Genomic DNA, 23,236 nt, shown 5'->3' with positions numbered 1-23,236 from the left:
CCTGAAATGCTAAACCTAGGCTTATTTTGCCCCAAATACTTTGAGATTTCAAAGTCAACAATTGTGCCTCCACAATAAACAGATACTTTATGTATGTTTATAATTGAGATTTTATATATAATATATACAATATATAAATTATATAATTTACACATATTTATAGACAATTATAATATATAGTAATATATTAAATACATATTAGAGCCCACATATGTGAGCTCATACAACATTTGTGTGCTTGTATATGTGTGTCTGGTTTATTTCACTTAGCACAACAGCTGTAGGGCTACAATATCTAATAATATGTATTATATATATAATATAACATATAATAGATATCATTACAATATATAATTATATATAGCTATGTACACACCTATGAGTAGCTATAATATCTAGTATATTATGTATATTATATAAAATAATATATATTAAAATATGTAATTACACATAACTATAATATAATTTTATACATTACATATAATTATTATCCCTATAATGAGAGTGAGTAACCACACCTGGCCCAAATACAGTCTTTTTTTTTCTTTGCCAGTCCTGGGGTTTGAACTCAGGGCCTGGGCACTGTCCCTGAGCTTCCTTTTGCTCAAGGCTGGCACTCTACCACTTGAGCCACAGGGCCACTTCTGGCTTTTATTGTTTATTTGGTGCTGAGGAATCAAATCCCAGGCTTCACGCATGCTAGGCGAGCACTCTACCACTAAGTCACATTCCCAGCTCCCCAAAACTTCATTCTTTAGAATCACTATTCAGAGAACGGAGTATAGCAGTTAAGAACCTCTCTCGAGTCACACAAAATGGAGTGAGTGTCATCTATCAATGGAGTGTCACGTATGACACAACACAGTCTGTCTCACCTATGCTGCTAGTCTCTCAGGGACTAAGGTCCTGCAGGCCTAGCTTCAGTTGACCAAACTTTTACTTTCCCCCATGAATGCATGAAGAAACTAGTTGGAAAAAAATAAGGTAAATAACTGCTCCAAAGTCTGACGCTAATGAGAAAATGACGTTTAGCTATGAGGGATTCCAATTGGTTAACCGGCAACCTGACAGGGTAATGTAAGGATTGATACACCTTCTGCTCTGTCAGGTGACACAGCAGATGGCAGAGGCTGGCGGCGCACACGCCCTCTCATCACGAGCACCATGATGACACAGGTGCAGCCTTCAGGCCCAGCCCGGGCAAGGCATGCTCTTGGCCACTGGAGAAAAGGCTGGCATGGGTTTGTAGGGAGGAGGCCTCTGCATCTCACGCTTCACTCTTGGTCTGGAGAATCTGTGAACTCTTCAGGGGTGGATGTTGTTGCTGTTCATGATACATCCGGAAACCCAATTCTGAACCACAAGGTAAATAACCTCCATACTCCAATGTAGGTTTCTTAGAATGGTCTCCTTACATCCCAGAGAGAGCAACAACTTTTGCAAGACTCTTCTTTAGTTGAGAGCATCATTTGAGTACGTTTGTGTCAGAGTCAACTCCAAAGTGTCAGTGGCCTCCCTGTGAGTGGAGTCACACTAGAATGTCTGAGTGAACCAATTCAACAGTGATACTCACTATACACTATGTTGGAAATGAACTTTACAACTTTGGAGGTAGAGAGGTCTGCAGGGGGGAAAAGCAGGAGAAAATGAAAAAAAAAAAAGATATCTCTAGCTATATTGAAACAACCGAAGTGTCTGTTAACAAATAGATGAAGAAACTATGGCTTGGTATGTGCATGCATTGGGGTATTATTCAACTCTAAAGAAGAAACAAGATCCTGCCTGACAGGTGTTACACTAAGTGAAACCACCCCCCCCCAACACACACACACATTGTATGAGCACACATATGTGGGGTCTAAAATAATTTTGAAACAGTAGACAGCAGGGTTGGGAGGGATGTGTAATCAGGCTATCAGAGCATCTGACATGGTAAGATGAACAGTGGCATGCAAAAGCACTACTCAGAGAACCAGGCAGACACACAGTCACCTACAGAGAGTGGAGTTTTTAATGTCAGCAAGGGACTGAGGCTACAGAGTAGCAGCCTATCCGGGGAAGGAGGTATCTATTATGGTCAAGGGGCTAAAGGGAGGAGTCTGCTGGAAGCAGGGGGGGGCACAGCTGGATGCAGAGGTAGCCCATAGCTAGGGCAAGCAGGTCAGGAGCTGTGGTCAGGCCTGGACAAACAGCATTCTACTCATGTAGCTGGAGGCTAGAGATACCTGTGGTTTTGGGAAAGGGGAGGGAGTAGCAATTATGGCCAGGCCTGGCCTGGCCTCCCAATTGTAGGGAAAGGACAAAGGATTTTAGGTGAAGGCAGTCAAACGAAAATGGGGGGGGACAGGGTAACTAGATGAACATATCCAGAGATGCACTGGATTTGAATTGCACTGCACGTAAGATCCATGCTGAATGAGATTTCAGCAGATCTTCTTGCACAAACAGAACAATTGAGCAAGTGTGTCAGATAATGTGTCTTTTCATTTGTTTTACAATAATCAATCTGTATGTACCCCCAAGCCACTTTTTTGGAGACATTCAATACACACAGTAAGAGTTAGTTAAAAGTAAGACTCACAAGGATCACATCCAACTACTATCCTGTGGTAGGCAATATTTATTTAGATAAGCCATATTTAGCATGGTTATTAAACAGTTCAAAGAGCTGCCAAGGAACACACTTAAAAAAACACCTACTTAAGAAATAGGACACAGGGCTGGGAAGGTGGCTCAGCGGTAGAGCGCTTGCCTTGCATGCATGAGGCCCTGGGTTCGATTCCTCAGCACCACATAAGCAAAAAGAAAAAAGCCAGAAGTGGCGCTGTGGCTCAAGTGGTAGAGCGCTAGCCTTGAGCTGAAGAGCTGAGGAACAGTGCCCAGGCCCAGAGTTCAGGCCCCACAACTGGACCAAAAAAAAAAAAAATAGGACACAAAAAAAATAAAAGAAAGAAATAGGACACACTTGGCCTCTACATTAAGAAAGAAGAGAGAGGAAAAACTTATGCCATTTACAAAATATACCACTTCTTGGCAAAACTGGGAAGAGCTGACGATGGGCAATAATTCACATGTGAAACAGGAGCTCGTGAAGAAGCGTTCAGGTAGATGCTACAGAATCCAAAGGGACACTGAAAGCCAGGCGATGGTGGCTCACACCAGCAAGCCTAGCTTCTCAGGAGGCTGAGATCTTAAGGATGATAGTTTGAAGCTAGCTCAGGCAGGAGAAGTCCAGAAGACTCTTATCTCCAAAAACCACTAAAAAGCCAGAAAGGGGAGCTGTGCTCACAGGGTAGAGTGCCAATCTTGAGCACAAAAATCCTCAGGGACAGCCCCAGGACTGGCACCAAAAAAATTTTTTTTCAATAAGTGTAGGAAACTGAACAAGGAAGTGCTAAGCATATAGAGTTCTGGCAATGCCAGGTCTTCTGAATATGAGGTAATATGAATCAGGGCCCATGGCTGTCCCGTTAGCCATCTGTTCTACTTCCTAAAAACTCAGCCATGAGTGCGATACTACTCACTACAGTTTGGTCTCTCTTTGTCCACTTCTCTGAGACACCAGCCACCTCACAGCCCACCTCACTCAGCCTTGAGTGTTTAGAGCCGCAGTTCCACTGAGTCCAATCAATCATAGAGGCTCACAGTTCCACTGATTCCAATCACACGGCACGGGAAGATGCTGCAGAGTTTCACACATTTTCTGCACAATTTTGTTGGAACTGGATGTATTGTTATATGCAGGGAAGCCAAGTGTTTCCAGAGCCCACCCCTGGATATAAAGGACATAGGAGCTGAGGCCTTGGGCCCGGTACTTGGGCACAGTGCCACCCATTCGGATCTCTCCAGTCTGGTCCATCAGGGCCCAGGACACAGGAGTGCCCTCAGGTCCAACAACGCAGGTAGACGGGAAGGTCTGGATACAGCGCTTGATGAATCTCTGGCTCCTCTCATTGCCACCAAAAGCCCAGAATTGATCCACCAAGGCCGCATGGCTAACATCCAGTAACGCAAGTTTAAACAGCTTTTTGTTACTATGGAGAAAAATAGGGGAAACAGTACAAAACATTAGGTACACTGTGAAGCATTCCATTTATCCCCCCCCCAAATTCCATTGACAGTAAGTAAGTAGGAACAGAAGTCATGGTACCGTACTCTCTACATTCAGGTGAGATTCATAAGTATGCGCTATTGGATGATGTCTCTCTGCTTCCATTTCTTCTCACACAAGTTGGAATATATGAATGATACTTTGGTCAAGACAGAAATGAATGTTAAAGAATGACTCTGTTACGAGTACAGAAGATTGTAGAGATATTCCACAAAGTCAGTACTGTTCTTTTTCACATTGCTGTGACCCTCCACATAAATGAGACATGTTCTGTCTTGCTCACTGAATACATGAGAAAACTTAGTAAACAGAAAATAAATAAATGTCCCAAAGTGCTCACTAGCAAGCAGTAAATCCAGATTGTAGAATCACGGACTGGGAAGTGCTGGTATACAGGATCTTTGGATACTTGTGAAGACATGGGAAAGTTGATATGATATCAACGGGATGAAGAGCTGATGAGATGTGAAGATCCTTGAAGCACATAAATGGCTCTCAGGAAGGATTCTAAAAAGAGCTCAGGATATAGAACTAGAGAACCTAGACTGAAACCCCAGTTCTATCCTTCAATGACTGCATGGTGTTCAAACCACTCCATCCTCAGAATATGTTTTTTCTAAGGAAACAGAAGAAATGTCTCCTACCCTGATTATCTCAAGGTGAATTAAATGGATTGTGAATTCAAGAGAGTCTCAGCAGGAGATGCTCTTGGGTTCCAAGGCACTTCACACTGGGAATATAAAGCTGTTCTGTACACATTAACACAGAGAAGGTCAGGGGACTGAGCCTCTACAGATCAAATTCCAGTAATGTTTCCAGCTCTACTCACTAAAAATGGATGAAGAGAAATACGCAATTTGCTTAACTGATCTTTTTTGGAAAGTGTTTCCTCTGTGCAATGTGTGTTTCTAAAGAGCCTACTACATGCCAGGCATGCTTCTGGTTATTGGGGACCCCTCAGGAGATAATGGAAAGAGGATCCCTACTATTAAATACTTTAAAGTTAGCAAGAAGACTCCAAAAAAATCCCAAACAAACAGGTAGATGCATACTAAAATAACCACTTTGGGTGCAATGAAGAAAATTAAAATTAGGTTTTATAACAAAGAATTCAATTGTGGCTGGTTTTAGCACTCTGCAAAGAACTGTCAGAGGATAGGAAATTGGAGAGTATGAGTGGCAAAACAAAAGGGCAAACAGGTGGAGACCAGAAGAAAGGACATTTTAGGCAAGCATAGAGCAAATCTAGTCACAGAGAGGCGTGTGCATGTGTGAGAGCCAGGGAACCGGAAGGCCAAGCTGCAGGCAGGAGAGAGCAAGAGGCAGAAACAAGCGATCCTAGCTACTCAGGAGGCTGAGATCAGAGGCTCACAGTTCAAAGCCAGCCTGAGCAGGAAAGTCCGTCAGACTCATTTCCAAGTAACCACCAGAAATGTGGAAGTAAAACTGTGGTTCAATGCCAGACTTGAGAAAAAAAAAAGCCAAACAAGAGTGTGAGGCCTTGAGTTCAAGCCCCGATACATGCTTGCGTGCCCACGTGTGTGCCACACACACACACACACACACACACACACACACACACACACAAGATGAAGCCGCAGAGGTGATGGGTTCTCATCTCATGGGGACCATAAAAGAGTACGGATTTCATCCAAGGTGAGATTAAAAAATATCATGGGTGGCTTCTAAGCAGATGAATTACATAATCCACACTACATACTGCAAGGATCAGCCTGGAAAATGATGTGATCCACGTTACATACTAAAAGACGAACATTGGGTAGGGAGGCGAGCATGCGCTCAAGGAGGGAGTCATAAACACTTCCAGTGGCTTTAGTAGAGAGTTATCTTTAAACTCACATGGTCTTGGGTCTGCCTGAGTTACCACAGGAATTCTTAGTGGTCACCAGGAATGGCAGCAGCCGCTGTGCCGTCTTAGGCATCATGTAGAGTAGGCGTTGTGTTTTCTTCACCCTGGACAAATTAGCAACTGCAAGACTTTGTATCACTTCCTCCAGGCTGGACTGTGAACCTGGATTAGAGTGGGGAAGGAAGCACATTAGAAAAATATAAGTGGCCAAGTCCACCAGCTCATGCCTATAATCCTAGCTACTCAAGAGCTTGAATATGAGACTCGAGGTTCAAAGCCAAGCCAACCAAGAAAGTCCATGAGGCTCTTACCTCCTATGAACTACTCCCCAAAAGTGGGAAGTGGAATGGTGGCTCAAAAACTTGACCAAAAACTCTGTGGCCCAATGCAAGTATGCGTAAATGAACATCAGATCATCCTACCTCTAGTGTTGTCACCAATGGTACAGCTGTGGACAAAGACATGTTCCTCTTACATAAAATAGAATACTGAAAATCCACCATATGTCTGTGAAGCCCAAGGAGAAATGGAATTTCAATAATGGTTGACCTTGGGTGTGCACATGATTATATACCCCCACTTCACACTTGTACTAACCCTCTGTTTTATGTGTGTTTTTTCAAATTATCTGCCCTTATTGGAAAAACATGGAGCACTAGATAAATTGAGTGACTTGCCCAAAACTCACAAAGCAAGAAGCTGAGGAAGAATGTCTCCCTCAGGAGTCTGACTACAGTGGGCATGCTCAGAACTATAGCCAGTGTTCATCCCTGGTGACCTACAAGGTGTTTGGGGGCACAGTAAGGTGTCACTCTAATTCCAGGAATGGAAGCCCAGAGGACAAACTTTGGTTCCACACCTAGCTATCTCAAGACATTCTGAACTTGTGATCAGACTACACCACCGCTCTTCAGCCAACAAGAAATTACCTTCCCCCACAGTTCCTTTGCAATCTAGTCCACTGAAAAGATGGAAAGAAACCAAACCACAGTGTAATAAATCAAAGGATAGTAAATACTGATGTCCCCACACAAAACAAGATTTAAACCAAATAATAGACCCATGTTAAGAAATGAAATGGAGATCTTCCAGCCCAGGATTAGATGAATCCACAGATAGAATTCACCAGATGAATTAATTCTATAAGGCCTTCAAAGGAACTCCAATACCCCTCAAACTCCTCAATGAGATTGGAAACGAAAGTTCACTACCAAACTCATTCTATGAAGCCAGCATAACCAAGAGGAAATGATCATTAGATTAAGATTCTGAAGTTTGCTAGTTTGGTAGAAGGAAGGCCATCATGGAAAATGACCATGCATATAGATGTAAACAAACCACACACCTCCCTCCCCTTACTTTGAATCTGCAAATGTTGTTTCCAGTTGATGACATCTGATGTACCAAGGAACTCATGACAACTCTTGGGCTCCTTGGAGTAGATTTGGTAGGTGTTGGTGAAATTATCAAGGTAGTCTCTCATCTCCTGTTGGATGGGTGACATGGAAAACATCAAATTGCTTATACCAAGGAATTTCAGTATTTCTTTGCATCTTATTCTGCTGTGGTACTAACTTAAATATGCATATTTTTCACATCTTATCTCCACTCCTGAATTGTGTTCACTGTGAAGTCAAGTTGACTTGGCTTTGTTATACTCAAATTTTCCTGAACAACCTACTCGATTCCCTCACCACCAACTCAACAATAATACTATGAAAATTTAGCATGCTTTTGTTTGTGCTACTGGGACTTGAACTTGGGGGATTGGGTGTTGTCCTTTGGCTTTTTTGCTCAAGGCTGAAGCCCTACTACTTAACTTATACCTCCATTTCTGACTTTTTGGTGTTTAATTGGTTACAAGACTCTGACAAACTTTTCCTGCCCAGATGGCTTTGATCTTGTTATCTATCTGTCTGTCTATCTATAGATTTCTCTCTATCTACAGATACAAGTTGTTTTATCATCCCAAAAACAAATTGATTTTGGATGAAGCCAGGAAAATATCATATATATATATATATATATATGATACGTGTGTATATTGCATATTTATATATATATTGCAAATATACATTTTACAATATGTATATTTAAAATATATATATTATATACACATATATGGCATGCATGTAATATACATCCATTTGTATATATATATATACATGTTTACAGATATAGATAACTATAGATATATAGTTACATAGATAGACAGATAGATACACAGATAGATACTGTTGTTTTCTAGGATTTACCCACCACCATTTTTACCTCTAATGGTTTATATTTCCATATGTATTCATAATAATAGTGATTGTCTATTCACTTGTGCTTTAAAAATACTGTACATTTACATTTCATTTGCCAATATTGTATACCAAATAATGTTTAGAACTAACCTTTATGTATTTTGAATGTACTTTATATTTTTAATGTGTATGAAACATATTTTTATTTGTGCTGCATTCACTTTGAATGTTATTCAGAAGTCTAATAATAACGACACACACTCAAGTGTACCTATTGTAATTTTTTCTCTATTTCTCTAACACTCTTCATATTTGCCTATATGCAACTGCAGGCCTTATTTCCTCTACTTGGAATGTGTCTCTTGCTCTTTGCAGCCTCTCAGACCTACTGAACATCAAAATCAATTTGAGTGACATGTCTACTCGAACAGCTCTCCCATCATCTTCCCATACCCTCTGAGATTCTAATTTTAGTCATCTCTCAGCTAGTGTCCTTTTCTGTATCTTCAAGAATAATCATCAATGTCAATTGCCTTCTTCTTCTTTTTTTGGTGGTTCTGAGATTTGAACTCAGATCCTCATGCTTGCCAAGGAAGCACTCTATCACTTGAGCCATGCACCCAGCCAAGAACAACTTCATAAAACAAAAGCCAATATTTTGCATGCTCTGGCACATGTGCACATCACGTTGGAATGCATCTGCTCACTGTGTTTTCCTGCAGGACAGGTGCATGTCAGCATAGCTGGGCTTCAGCTCTGTTTCCCTGAAGTCTGGCATATGTCCAGGTTCATGGTACACAAACAGCAAATACAAACACAGGGTCAAATTCATTCCACATCTCACCACTGACCTGCTCCTGAGGACGAACAACCACGGTATTGTAATCAGGCCACTTGTCCACCAGGGCCTTTAACTTGAATGGGTTTCCCTGGTTCATGAGGAAGATGGTACTATACACCTGTAATGTTGCAACACAGTGGGAGATCAACACACAACACAGGAACAGGAAAGTGCCTGGTTCTTTCTTATTTATTTTTTTTCTTTACCAGAAAGAGGCTTGCTTCTGTGAGAATCATGATGAGTTACTGATGGGGTATTTAACTCCATTTTCAGGTTGTTTTCTAGTCCTCAGCACAAATAGAGTTTTTGATGAAGTCATGAGAATACCATATATATATGTATATCCATACATATATAATATATGTGTGTATGTATACATGGCACATGTACATACATATTATAAATATACATTTATATAATATACATATATAGCATGCATAATATATAATATACACATATATAGTATGCATGTAACATATATACATGTTCATGTATGTATATATCATATCTGTGTATACATGTATAAAGCTAAATATCCAGGTAACTAAAATAATCACTCACTCTTATAGTACAGAATTAACTTTCATGCCTTCTCATTTGCTTCTGAGTATTGACATATACCTAGTAAACACTAGCTTAAAATCTATTTTTCAACATAACGACTTGTACATCTCATTGTTGCAATGGGTCCACCTATATCCCTAGTTAAACGATTTGTTTTTTTTTTTCCCTTCCCCTCCACAAATTATACCAACATCTAATACAGTGAAAGCAGGGGTGATACTGTGGGGGATGGACATACAAAGCAACATAGAAATCATCTTATAAATATGTTAGAAACAATTGCATGAAAAGAAAACAAAAACAAAAAAAATTGAATACTTAACAACTTTGGTGGGGGATGGGGGAGGACCGGGTGGGTGGAGGGGAGGAGTATGGGAAGGGATGGGAAGGGGAAACAAAGAGGAGGCAACAATGCTTGATAAGAAATGTTCTCGTTATCTTGCCCATGTAATTGTAACTCGTCTGTTTGGTATTCTCACTATAAAAAAAAATCTATTTTTCAAAATAAACTGTATGTAGGCTTATTTCCACATCAACAAATACAAACCTATGTCATCAGGCTTCAGGATTGGGGTGTGTGTGTGTGTGTGTGTGTGTGTGTGTGTGTGTGTGGCCCTTGTCTTTGCTAGGCAAACAGTCTTCCACTGAACTAAATTCTCAACCCTGAATAATATTTATCATATTCTTTAAAACCTATAATTTAATTTCCTTACTTCTCTCTTCAGATTATTTCAATATCCTTAGATACTTTAATTCTTCAAGGAACATTTTTCCTTAGTTTAAATAAAAAACATGTCTACAATGACAAATTCTAGGATCATTTCTGTGTCAAAGCCACCTGACTCCTAAAATAATTTCCTGTTATCATATATCTAAATTGCTGTCTGTAAAAGTCATTTCCCACCCATCTGATAAGGACAGAAAGCACACTACCAAAATCACACAGTAGGCAACCTGTGTAACTTTATCCAGCAGCATCTCTTCAAACTCCAGTGACCCTAAGAGAAACAGGAAACAATGAGCCCCTCCTAGCTGGAGAGGGTCTCTTGGTTATGGGGTGGAGTATTCTTTCCTGTTTCTCTCTCTCTTCAAAATTCCTGGATTTCTTTTATTCTCCTTGCTAAACTTTACTCATCTTCCCCTAGTTTTAAATAAAGAAACTAAAATTTCTTTTCCTTCTTTTTGCTCTCTCGGTGGTAGGGCTTGAACTCAGGGCCTGGCCCTTTCCCTCAGCTCTTTTTTTTAATGTTTTTTTAATTATAAATATACTGTACAGAGGGGTTACAGTTACATGAGCAAGGGAATGAGTACATTTCTTATCAAGCATTGTTGCCTCCTCCTTTGTTTTTCCCCTACCATCCCTTCCCTCCCACATCCATAATTATCCCCCCTCACACACACACACATAGCTGTCCCTCAGCTCTTTTGCTCAAGGCTAGTGCTCTACCACTACGAGCCACAACACCACCTCTGGCCTTTTCTGAAGTTTATTGGAACAAAGTCTCACAGACTTTCCTTCCTAGACTGGCTTTGAACTGTGATCCTCAGGTCTCAGTCTCCTGAATAGCTAGGATTACAGACATAAGACACTGATAGCTGGCTAAAATCGCTTTTTAAAATTTTTTTCTCTCTCACTTTTCTTGTGCCTGTCCTGGGGCTTGAACTCAAGACCTACCTGCTGTCCCTGTGCTTTTTTTCCTTAAGACTAGCCCTCTAACCTCTTGAGCCACAGCTCCTCTTCTGCTTTTTGGTGGTTAATTGGAGAGAAGAGTCTCACAAACTTTGCTGCCTAGGCTGGCTTCAAACCATGATCCTCAGATCTCAGCCTCCTGAGTAACTAGCATTATAAACAGGAGCTATGAGCACAAAGCAAAGTTTTATTCATATAAGCAGTTAATGATATATTCCTCATTTATCCATTTCACTTCACAAATCTAGATATGTTAAATATTCTTTTCATTAAACTGATATATTCTAACTTTATGACTTTGAAGCATGGTTTATTTCACTGTAGTTGGTAATGTTTACAAAAACTCAAATTAGTCTATCTTGGTCAAAATGTACAAACATTTGAATATAATATGTATTCTATTATTGGTGAGATGATTATATTTTAAATGTCAATTTGTTTGACTTGGCTCCTATATTGTTTAAGTCTTCTGTATGCTACATGTTTTCAACTATTCTATAAGAGTGTTGAAGCTTTTAATAATCCTTGTGGGCTTATCTATTTTTTTCCTTTCATTTAATTCATCTCTAGTCTCATGTATTTTAATCCTTTGTTGTTATGAGGATAAAGTACAGCAGCCTTTAAGTCTTTGGGGTAAATTAATATCTTTATCTAATAAATACTCATCTGTCTACTTAATATGATACAAAGGTATTATATTTGGCAATATTCTACTTTCCTTAGAATATGAAATAAAACTTCCAAAGATAATACTACTAGACTATTCTAAAAGAAATTACTTACCCCAAGTTACACATAATCATTGAAGAATCAACAAACATTCCTTACTACTAGGACCAAGGAAGAGTCACGCGGCCAACCTCTTAACCAGACATGTGACTATTTAGGAAAACAAACATTCATGTATTCATTTTAGTTAACTTTGCAACTTTGGAAAACCTCCTGTGTTCTATCACATAATTCTAGGAAGAATATAAGGAGTGTCTTTCAGTCATGATGCAGCAAAGATCCTACTAGATTCAAGGAATCACTTTGCCAGTCACCATCAATACAGGTTTGCTCAAGCAATACAAACAAGCCCCCATTTCTTCATCAATTACATGGGTGCAACATATCTGCCTTCCACTGGGCTGATGTCAACTAAGCCAGAGTCTACAAAATGAGGGCCCGGCACAGAAGAGCCGTCAGCAGATCTTCTTGCTCATTCACTGCTGTTTTGTGGGCAGCAGATAGATCATCAATCCTTTGTCCTTGAGAATGACCTTACCTTCAAGGACTCAGGGAGGCTCTTCCTTAGGGATTTCTCTAGCCTCTGCAGCGCCTGTGGGCCTTGCAAAGGGAACATCTTGGCAAGTATCTCAGCCTAAAGAGAGGGTCAGGAAACATAACAGAGTGAGAAGAGCTGGAGGACATAACAGGCAGATAGGCGTTAATGGCTAGAGCTCTAGTCCTGTTGTTTCATCCAGTTTCCATTCTCTATTTTCAAGAAATAATAGGCCTCATAGAATAGAGATGCCACTTTCTGGAATTAGCTTTACTATCATTTAATTTTTTTAATTTTAGGAATATTTGTTTCTATTCTTATCACACCCAGAATTCCAACAAGTCCCCCTAATCTAGTCTCTAAAGAATGCGTGACTATCCTTTCTGATTAAGTTTCTATGCATGTAAAGCCTGACTCTGATATGTAGACACTGTACAATATTGAGCAAGTTTCTTAACTCCCCATTGGCTGGGTTTCTTGATCTATATCAGCATTTTCAAAGAGTATAACTGAAGCTAGATGCCAGTAGCTCATGCCTGTAATCTTAGCTACTCAGGAGGCTAAGATACGAAGATCATAGTTTGAAGCCAGCCTGGGAAGGAAAGTCCATGAGACTATCATCTTCAATTAACTTTTAACATCAGAAAGCCAGAAGTGGAGCTGTGGTTCAATTGGTAATGTGCAAGCCTTGAGCAAAATAAAAGGCAAAGGACAGAGCACAGAACCTTAGTTCAAGTCCCAAGGACTAGCGCGAAATAAAAATCATTATTCTTTTTCTTTATTTCCAAGTCATGTGTGAATTCTACCTATTCACTTTAATCCCAGTTCGCAATTGTTCTCAAACTTTGTTCCATCCCTAAACATAGGAGTGCATTACTAAATCATATAAACATCTCTACATTTCTACCCACTCTGTCAAATTGGAATTATTACAAGAATAAAATCATAAAGCGCTGAGTAAAATGGCAAATAAAGGGCTGTGTTTGGAAAATGACCACGTCGAGTGTTCTGTTTAAGCTTGATGAGATTTCACAAAAGAAGACTATTGCCCCTAAGCGTTGAGCTACTGGGATCTTAAAGGAGAGAGCACAGGAACCATTGGACAGGACAGGGTGATGGAAAATCAACTCTTCTCTATGCTTTTTGAGTGCCCTGTGTGTCTTTTTGTTAGGAATGATGAAGAAAGGTCAGCTGGTTAGACTCACAAGGTGGTTAGGCTTAAACTTAGAGCTTGCAAAACCCTGTTTGTCAGGGCAAAGTCTCAGTGGTCCAAAGTCATTTGTTTTTCCACTACCTTCTACTTTCCTGCCAGTTTGTTGACATGATTTCTGGTTTGGCGTGTGTGTGTGTGTGTGTGTGTGTGTGTGTGTGTGTGTGTGTGTGTGTCTGTCTGTCTGTCTGTCTGTCTGTCTGTCTGTCTTAGGAAACTAACACCATTTGGCTCCATCTCTGCTCACTTTAACTCCCCACATCTCTGTTCACTGAGTTCAGGGCTTTCTTCCCTTTTGCTTCATTTTTAAAAACACTCATCCTTGGAATGAGCAAAGCAAATCTATACTTGCACAAATAGTGCTGGTATTATTTATTTCTGTTGCCTCCAATTAATTACCAAAGAGCCTGTGCTACTTTTGCTTTCACATATGGGGAAATGCTTGGACTTAGGAATTGTCTGCATATGTTTTCCTTAACTTGAGTGTTCTCATTGGTCAGTAATGGGATTCTTACTTCTCCTTGAACTCTCTCATGCTTGAAAGTTCCCAGCATGATTGCTTCACACATCAAGTTGTGTGAACTTCGGACTAATAAGTGTTCAAAGAAGCCCCTCTCCTGGTACTCTTCTATCTAAGGAGACAGATATGCAACTTTCACAAATTAGCAAAGCCATCCTCACTGAGAAGGAAGTTGCTTCTTTACTCTATGCAGTGGGCTGTAGGCTAGAGCCTGATAAAATTCACATCGTTTTTGTGAGCAATGTTTTATGCAGTACTGGAGATCTTTACCCAGGACATTGCACATGTTAAACAAGTATTCTATATCTCCAAATCCCTTGTCAGAAACATTTCAACTGCAAAGATTGGGTCTAGGCATCTCCCTTGTTTGTCTCCACACAAGACCACAGAACAAATCCTAAACACAATACCTGTTTTCCCACCTCTGATTTCTCTTCATTTTATTTAATCTCTACTTCCATACTACCTTCCAACCCTTGGTTTTAATCTTTCACAATGTCCTAATTGAATACCACTTGTTGTCTGGTTGACTCCTCCCATGAGAACTCCACTCACACAGAACTAATAGTGCTCTTTTCTGTAATCTCTAGACTTTTATTAGAAACCTTGGACCAAAGGATGATCGTTCCTCTTGTAAGCTTACAAATTCCTCTGGTTAGGACATACATCAAGGATTTGGACTAACATAAGCAGTTATTTAGTCATGTCACCTGCTCATTGCAAAGAGTCATAGATTCATGTGTTCCACAAGGAAACTGTGATCTGAATGCCTGTGTCTTCCCTCAGTTCCTGTGCTAAAATGCTAACTCCTGAGAAGGTGATATATCGAGGGAGGTTGAAGGAGTAGTATGTGAGGACATACCTTGGCGAGTACAAGAAGACACCATCTATCTATTTCTGAGTCACAAAATTCACTATTGCCAGGGGCTGGTGGCTTACAACTGTAATCCTGGCTACTGAGGAGGCTGAGATCTGAGGATCACCGTTCAAAGCCAGCCTGGGCAGAAAAGTCCATGAGACTCTTATCTCCAATTAACCACTAGAAAACTGGAAGTGGTGCTGTGGCTTAAGCGGTAGAGCGCTCACCTTGAGCTGAAGAGCACAGGGACAGCACTCAAGCCCAGAGTTCAAGCCCCATGACCGAAAAAAAAAACAAACTCACTATTGCCAGACATATATCCTGCTAGCCCTTTGACCAGCCCCCAGAACTGAGATACATTTCTGTTGTTTACAAATCAGCCCTTTTGTGATGCTGGGTTGTGGCAGCCCCTAAAGAGTAAGTATCACTCCAAGTCCATCTATTAAAGGACATGAGAATATTTACTAGAATAGAAGCACCTGCCCTGTTTCAACCTTCAAAAGTCTCATGTCAGTTGAAATGTAACATTTCTAAAGAGTATTTTGACATGTCAAAATGCCTTTCCAAAACAACCTACGTTAAAAATAAGAAGTAAGTTAGAGTTTGAGGTCAGAATAATGAAGGTGTAACATTGTCCAGTCCATTCAGCACAAACTTCTGCTTATGTCCACACATCTTGAAATAGAAACAGTTTTTGTCAACTAGTGCTTTTTTGTTGTTGTTGGTGGTGGTGGTAGTGGTGGTGGTTGTGAGTCCCGGGCTCTGTCCCTCAGCTCTTCAGCTCAAGGCAAGTGCTCTACCACTTGAGCCACAGCGCCACTTCCAGCTTTTTTTGCTTATGTGGTGCTGAGGAATCAAACCCAGGGCCTCATGCATGCTAGGCAAAGCACTCTACCACTGAGCCACCTTCCCAGCCCTCAACTAGTGCTTTTGACTAAAAACTGAGACAAGCCAAGGGAGCCAGCACATTTTGGCGGGTTGCCAGTGTTCAAAATGAGCAAAGTCTTAGGGAAAAACAGCAGCAACCATACTTTAAATCCTTTGAAAGAGCTATTCTAGTTCCTGGAATGTATTCAGAGTGGGAAAATAAAGAAAAATATCTCTAGGAACAATTACACAAGGTTTAAGTTATTTTGTGCACATTTATAGATATTACCTACATAGAAATAAAACAGAATCAGAAAGAAATACTTAAAACGATAGTGTCATTATGGATGAGTATTTTGAAATTCATGCTCAGTGGGGTTTTTTTCATATCCTCGGTATGTGGGTTGTTTGATAGAATTTACTCAGTTCTATTGAAACTTTAAGGAGAGCACTTGAGTCCGTGTTGAACTTCCTTCACTTACAACAGTACAGACCCCCAGTGATGGTGGGCGGCTGTATAGTATGTCAGCTAATGTTGGTCAGGAGACATTGGTTTTGAAATGTTTGATTAGCTCAGCTCCCAAACAGTGCTATTTCTGTTTAGCAGTACCAAGGCATGTTGTAAAATCAACAAAGAATAAAGGATAGCTTTGTATTTTTGTCACTGACTAAATTGCACTGGAAATATTTATGAAATAGATGCTTATAACCGTTTTATAAAGCATACAGAAAATGATTGTGGAGGGTCTTTTTTTCATGATGATAGTAAATCAAATTTCATTGCACATTAATATTTTGTATATCATTTCACAAAAAAAGTTGGTTGCAAATGCTGAAATAAGAATACAGGCTTACCTATTGTAACAATGAGATATACAAGACACTATGTTGAAAATGAACTTTACAACTTTGGTGGGGGGAGGGAGGAGTTGGGGAGGTGGGAAGGGATGGTAGGGGAAAAACAAAGGAGGAGATAACAATGCTCGATAGGAAATGTACTCATTACCTTACTCATGTAACTATAACCCCTCTGTACACTATTTTTACAATAAAAAATATATTTAAAAAGCTTGTTGTATATTTTGCAACCTGTCTGTTCATTTAGGAGGAAGATTTTGATGTAAAAAAAATTAAATTTTTCTATAGGAAAATAGGTGCAATAATCAAGGTTTTGATGTTCTGAATTTCTGTCTTAGGGGGTTTATCTTACTATGTTTAAACTTAACATTTCCTGTACTAACATTTGGAGGCCACACACCTTAACTAAAATAAAATTACATATATGTAAAACAAAACAAAGAGAACACTTGATTGTCCTAGATATCAGGAAGCAAAGGAAAAAGCTGATTACCTTAGGATGCTCACAGAAGATTACTTAAGACAGAACATCTAACATTAAATAAATGTCACTGGAACCAGAATTCTCTGCCTGGGTGCTCTTACATTTTCTGTCACTCAGCTACGGACAGCAAGCTCCCAAATCCCATCATACTTAGTAATTCAAAATAAAACTTGCTTTTTCCACTACAACAACCAATTTCTCATGGGAACTCATAGCTGCTCTGTGTAATGCAAAGTTTTCAAAAAGGAAGAACTTCCTTTACCCTTGGCATAACTCCTAGCACGAACAAATTCAGAAATTCCTAACTACAGCTAAAGGAATTATTTTGATTCTTCCTAAATCCATAAGGAGACAAAGAGATGACAGGTCCCAGAGGATCTTGTCTTTAGTCTCACCTGAGAAGCCATCTCCTAATTCAGTCTCTACAGAGGTCTCTAAAGACAAGAAGCAGAAGAATGTTCCAGAAAATGAGCTATCCCCTTGCAGTAGGCTGGTTCTGAAAGGTGAACTTACCTATGTAACTTTGATCTGTGTTGCTCTGGAAACCTGTTGTGTTCAAGTCCTCATCCATGCATCAAACTATGCCAGTTTCCCACAGGGCCCCGTATTCAAGGAGAACTGTAATGTTGACCAGTTGGCAGGGACCTGTCAGAGCATTCTGAGGCTCATTGCGTAAGTCCTGGTCTGCTTTCTGATGCCATAGACCCCACCCTTGCTCAACACCTCTGAACTGTGAAAGCAGATGACCAAGAGTTAGCTGGGAGGGGGGTGGATCTCCATAACCAACACCCCTTTTCCTCCCTCTCCTCCCTCAAGTGGCTGCAGCAGAAGCAAGAGCTGGTGATGTTTCCTATCTGATGTTCAGCACGGGATTTCTTTCTCCCTCCATTTGTAAACTACTGATTTAGAAAGACTGGGATCCTATCATTTTCTTTGACTGAAGGCTGAAGGAATAGGAAGCAAATCACACACCTAGACACACCATAAGGAAACTATTGAAAAAAAGCAAATATAAAGAGAAACACTCAAAGCAATGTGAGGAAGCATGGCGCATTGCACAGGGGAATCACAGTATAAACAATGGCTGACACCCAGAAGATACATAATATGATCCAGAAAACAAAAGAAACAGCATCTTGAAATGCTAAAGGGTAAATAGCCACAGATTCAAGAGCATATCAAACCAAATATCTTCTTTTTTATTTTTGTGCTATACTTGTGCTTAAACTCGGGGCCTTATGTTCCCGCGTGGACTTTTGGCTCAAGACTGGTGCTCTACCACTTGAACCACACCTCTACTTTTGGCTTCTGGCTGGTTAATTGGAGATAAGAGTCTCTCTGTGCAGGCTGGCTTTGAACTGAGATCCTCACATCTCAGCTTCCTGACTACAAACAAAATTCCTTTTGTCTTCCATTAGTAAATGTTATCCATTAGCACAATCTCATGAGTGAACATTAATATTTACAGACACTAGTCTGAGAAACACTAACTCAGGAGCCTGGAGGAGGTGATATGCTAATTAAACCACTGTCTCACTTGAATTCAAGTTAGTTGGATTCTACTAGTCTTACTACCAGTTTGATCATAGGCATTTCTCTGAACCCAGCTTCATTACCTAGAGAGTGAAGCATTTTTATTCCCTTTTCCACAAGATCATAGAAAGTCTGAATAATAATGCATTGTTATCAAAGACCAAGTAGCCAGGTGCTGGTGGCTCATACCTATAATCCTAGCTATGCAGGAGGCTGAGATTTAAGGATCACAATTCAAAGCCAGACTGTGCAGGAAAGCCACTGAGACTCTTTTTTATTTGGGGGGGGGGTCCGGTTGTGGGGCCTGAACTCTGGGCTGGTCGCTGTCCCTCAGCTCTTCAGCTCAAGGCTAGCACTACCACTTGAGCCACAGCACCACCTCTGGCTTTTTTCTTTTTGCTTATGTGGTGCTGAGGAATCGAACCCAGGGCCTCAGGCATGCAAGGCAAGCACTCTACCACTGAGCCACTTTCCCAGCCCCAAGACTCTTATCTCTATTTAACCACCAGAAAGCCAGACCTGGAGCTGTGGTTCAAGTGGTAGGGCACTAGCCTGGAGCAAAGGATAGGGCTAAGGCCCTGAGCTCAAGTTCTCTCTCTCTCTCTCGCTCTCTCTCTCTCTCTCTCTCACACACACACACACACACACACACACACACACACACACACAAAGATTTAGTATGCAATACATAAATGTACACATTGCTATCTTTCCTGGCTTAGGTCATACAAAAAGTAAGGAGATTGAGCTGAAATGCTAAACCTAGGTTTATTTTGCCCCAAGCCCTCTGAGATTTCAGAATCAACAATTATACCTCCACAGTAACTGATATTACATAAATATACATATTTCTATGTATATAGATATATGTATATATACATATGAGATTTTATCATTGGGATTTTATATGTATCATGTATAGGTATATAACTGAGATTATACATATCATTGAGATTATATCTAACTCATATATAATATGGATAATTGGGATTTTCTATATGTATATATAATGTGTGTGTGTGTCTACAACCTGGCCCAAATCTTTCTTTATAATAACTGTATTCACAGAATACAGTTAAGAACCGCTCTTGATTCACAGACAGCGTCTGTTCACAGATTGCGCTGTGTGCTCTCCCAATGGAGTGTCATGTATGAACAGAACACAGTCTATGTCACCTATGCTGCTAGTTTCCCAGGGACCAAGGTCCTGCAGCCCTAGCTTCAGTTGATCAAATTTTTATTTTCCCCCATAAATGCATGAAGAAACTGTGGTTGGAAAAAAAATAAGGTAATTAACTGCTTCAAGTTCTGAAGTTAATAAGAAAATGACGTTTAGCTATGAGGGATTCGATTGGTTAACCAGCAACCTGACGCTGTCAGGTGACGCAGCACATGACAGGGGCTGGGGGAGCACACACCCTCTCATCACGAGCACCATGATGACACAGGTGCAGCCTTCAGGCCCAGCCCGGGCAAGGCATGCTCTTGGCCACTGGAGAAAAGGCTGGCATGGGTGTGTTCAGTGCAGGGAGGAGTCTGCATCTGATGCTTCACTCTTGGTCTGGCGGATCTGTGAACTCTTCAGGGGTGGATGTTGTTGCTATTCATGATACATCCGGAAACCCAATTCTGGACCACGAGGTAAATAACCTCCATACTCAAATGTAGGTTTCTTAAAATGGTCTCCTTACATCCCAGAGAGAGCAACAACTTTTGCAAGACTCTTCTTTTAGTTGAGAGCATCATTTGAGTACGTTTGTGTCAGAATCAACTCCCAAGTGTCAGTGGCTCTCCGGTGAATGGTTGGGTGGAGTCAGACTAGAGTGTTTGAGTGTTCCACTTACGTGTGTGTGTGTGTGTGTGTGTGTGTGTGTGTGTGTATACCAGTTCCAAGGCTTGAACTCAGGACCTGGGCACTGTCCAGCTTTTGTGCTCCAGGTTAGTGCTCTACCACTTTGAACCACAGTGCCATTTCTGGCTTTTTGATAGTTAGTTGGAGGTGACCCTCTCACAGATTCTTCTGCTCTACCTGGCTTTATATCACGATCCTCAGAGCTCAGTCTCCTGAACAACTAGGATTACAAGTGTACACACACACTCAGCATACTTACTTTTTGTTCTCTAAAGCAAATCCAGACTCCTAGTCCAGGACACTCCCTCACGCCAACAATTACCCAAAGCAAGAAGATAGAAAATAGAAAGATAAACAATGAGTCATGGCAGAGGCTATGTGTACTTGAATTTTACCTTTTCTATCTGTGAGGGTGGGCCATGAACATTACCATTCCCCACTGAAAGTCAGAAAGAAAAGAAAACATCTAGAATATTTAGCAGCCGAGACATCAAAAAGAGTAACTCTGGCTTTATCACCATGATGCCTTTTCCAAGACTGTTAGGAATAGAGAGAAAACATCAGTAATCCTAGACCTGAGACTAAAAGAATGTCCAAACTGCCAACCTAATTAACAAATAAAGAGATTCTCCAATGGTGTCAAATTCATTTGAGACTAGACATTATAGTGGGTGTATGCAGACCATAATAAATTACATGTATATTCAAGAAGAGGGAGACCAGGAAGAGAGTTTTGAAAGGTAAAATGAAGAAGTACAGAAGTTCTTTTGAAACAATTGCCCTTGGCTAGAAGGCTCAATAACAAAGTTGATGTGAGGCCAAGACTAGCCGGACAGTTGAAGAAAAGTACTTTCTGTGTGAGATGACATCTGGGTGAGATTGTGGCTCTAAAAGAAACATTTGTGAGAGTTCACGTTATCAGGCGTACGTGCAAAGAATCCTGTTCCTTCCACGCCTCCCAGATCTACTTATTTGCTTTTGTTCTTAGGGCCTGGCACAAATGAGTCCAATTTGATTCTGACACCTTTCTCAGAAGTAAGAAAGGGGATTTCAGGACGTGTTGGACAAGGTTCTCACCCTTGCTCCTTCCCTTTTGCCTTGTGACCCAGCACTTGCTGTGCTCAGCTTTCAGAATGCCTTCCTGCCCCTCTTAAAACTTGCATTTCAGAGCAGGGAGACAGAAACTAAGCAATAAAAAAAACCCCACAGAATCATACTTCCTACACAGTGATGAGTTACAATACACAAAAGTAAAAGAGAATAAAAGGATTTTTTTAAAAAGAGAGAGGGAAAATGGAGATACTTTTCTAAGAAGGGGTCAGAGCGGCCACTCTGTAAACCTGACTTTTGAAAACTGAAGAATGAAAGGAGAGAGCCTAATTCATACCAGAGGGTAGAGAGTTCTAGAATGAGGAAGTATTTCAGGAACTACTTCAGAACAAAGAAAATATTCCATCGTCCATTTGCACTCACTTTTACCTAAATAAATAAATAGAAATTGAGTGTGCCTAACAACCTGTTAGTATACTAATTATAGCACACATAAATATAGCCAGATGCTCAGCGTATTAACACATACGGGTGAAGCTAGGATTACATTTCCTGTAATCCTAGCTACTTGGGAGGCTGAGATCTGAGGATCAAGGTTCAAAGTCAGACTAGGCAGTACAAACCCAAGAGACTCTCCCGTCCCACTCACCAGCAAAAAGCCGGAAGTCAGGCTGTGGTTCAAGTGGGTGATGCCAGAGGGCACTTCCGTGGCGACTGCAGGAAGGCTTTCTCTCACCCTGTTCCTCTCTTCGCGTCTTCTTTCACCCAGCAGTTTCCTAGGGTCCATGCCATGCAATATTTACCTGTTGGTAAATGAAAAGTACAGGGCCGGCACTGCCCCCCAACTATCCACAAAACTCGCAGGACTCAAGAGTTGCTGGAGAGGCAAATTAGCAGAGACACGAGTGAGTGGGGTCTGAGCTAGCCCAAATGAAGACTAGTTGACAAGACAATTGCTTTGGTTTTGCAGTCTGGAGCTAACAGGTGTGCCCTGGGGACGCGCCAGCAAATCTACCCAGCCTCGATGCCTTCATGCAGCGCCAAGCACGCAGAGTCCTGAAAAGGACGCTGTGCTCTTTGCTGCCGGTGCTTAAAGACTGGGTTGCTCCGGGCTTTCCTGGCTGTCGTCAATCTTTACCTGCCCGGCTTTTGCCCCCCAAGCGCGCTACCTTTTTCCAAGGAAGCCCGTGCCTCTGGCGCCATCTTCAGGCAACGCGCGGGACTACACCCATCGCCCCAGAGCGCATCTGCAGCGAGCGCTCCCGGGCAGGAGCCGCGAGCAGGCGGGTCCGCGGAGTCTCACTCTCCCCGGCCTCGCTTCTCCCCGGCCGCGGAAAGGCAGCAGGTGCAGCGCCTGGCGCCCCAAGGATTTCCCCGCAGCTCGAGTGCAGAATCAGAGCCTGCGGAAAAGCCC

General features: G+C 41.1%; 1 protein-coding gene across 3 annotated transcripts; it reads right to left on the bottom strand.

The window, feature by feature from the left end:
* Window positions 1-3,296: 3,296 nt before the first annotated feature.
* On the bottom strand, window positions 3,297-22,880 carry LOC105995256 (glycine N-acyltransferase-like protein). 3 transcript variants are annotated; one of them, XM_013028961.1, is made up of 7 exons: window positions 22,838-22,880; window positions 22,472-22,625; window positions 12,593-12,688; window positions 9,082-9,189; window positions 7,341-7,467; window positions 5,972-6,143; window positions 3,297-4,034 (listed from the first exon to the last, which is right to left on the bottom strand). In XM_013028961.1, the coding sequence occupies exons 2-7, from the start codon at window positions 22,607-22,609 to the stop codon at window positions 3,632-3,634; spliced, it is 1,044 nt and encodes a 347-aa protein (XP_012884415.1). In that variant the 5' UTR covers window positions 22,610-22,625; window positions 22,838-22,880; the 3' UTR covers window positions 3,297-3,631. The 3 variants fall into 3 exon arrangements, with proteins under 3 accessions (XP_012884415.1, XP_012884416.1, XP_012884417.1); XM_013028962.1 differs by lacking the exon at window positions 22,838-22,880 and adding an exon at window positions 17,901-18,005 and having other exon boundaries at window positions 22,472-22,556; XM_013028963.1 differs by lacking the exons at window positions 22,472-22,625; window positions 22,838-22,880 and adding an exon at window positions 17,901-18,044.
* Between the last annotated feature and the right edge of the window lie 356 nt (window positions 22,881-23,236).

This window comes from Dipodomys ordii, unplaced genomic scaffold, assembly GCF_000151885.1.
Source record: "Dipodomys ordii isolate 6190 unplaced genomic scaffold, Dord_2.0 Scaffold117, whole genome shotgun sequence".
NCBI classification, from domain to species: domain Eukaryota; kingdom Metazoa; phylum Chordata; class Mammalia; order Rodentia; family Heteromyidae; genus Dipodomys; species Dipodomys ordii.
This window is presented reverse-complemented; position numbering and strand designations above follow the sequence as displayed.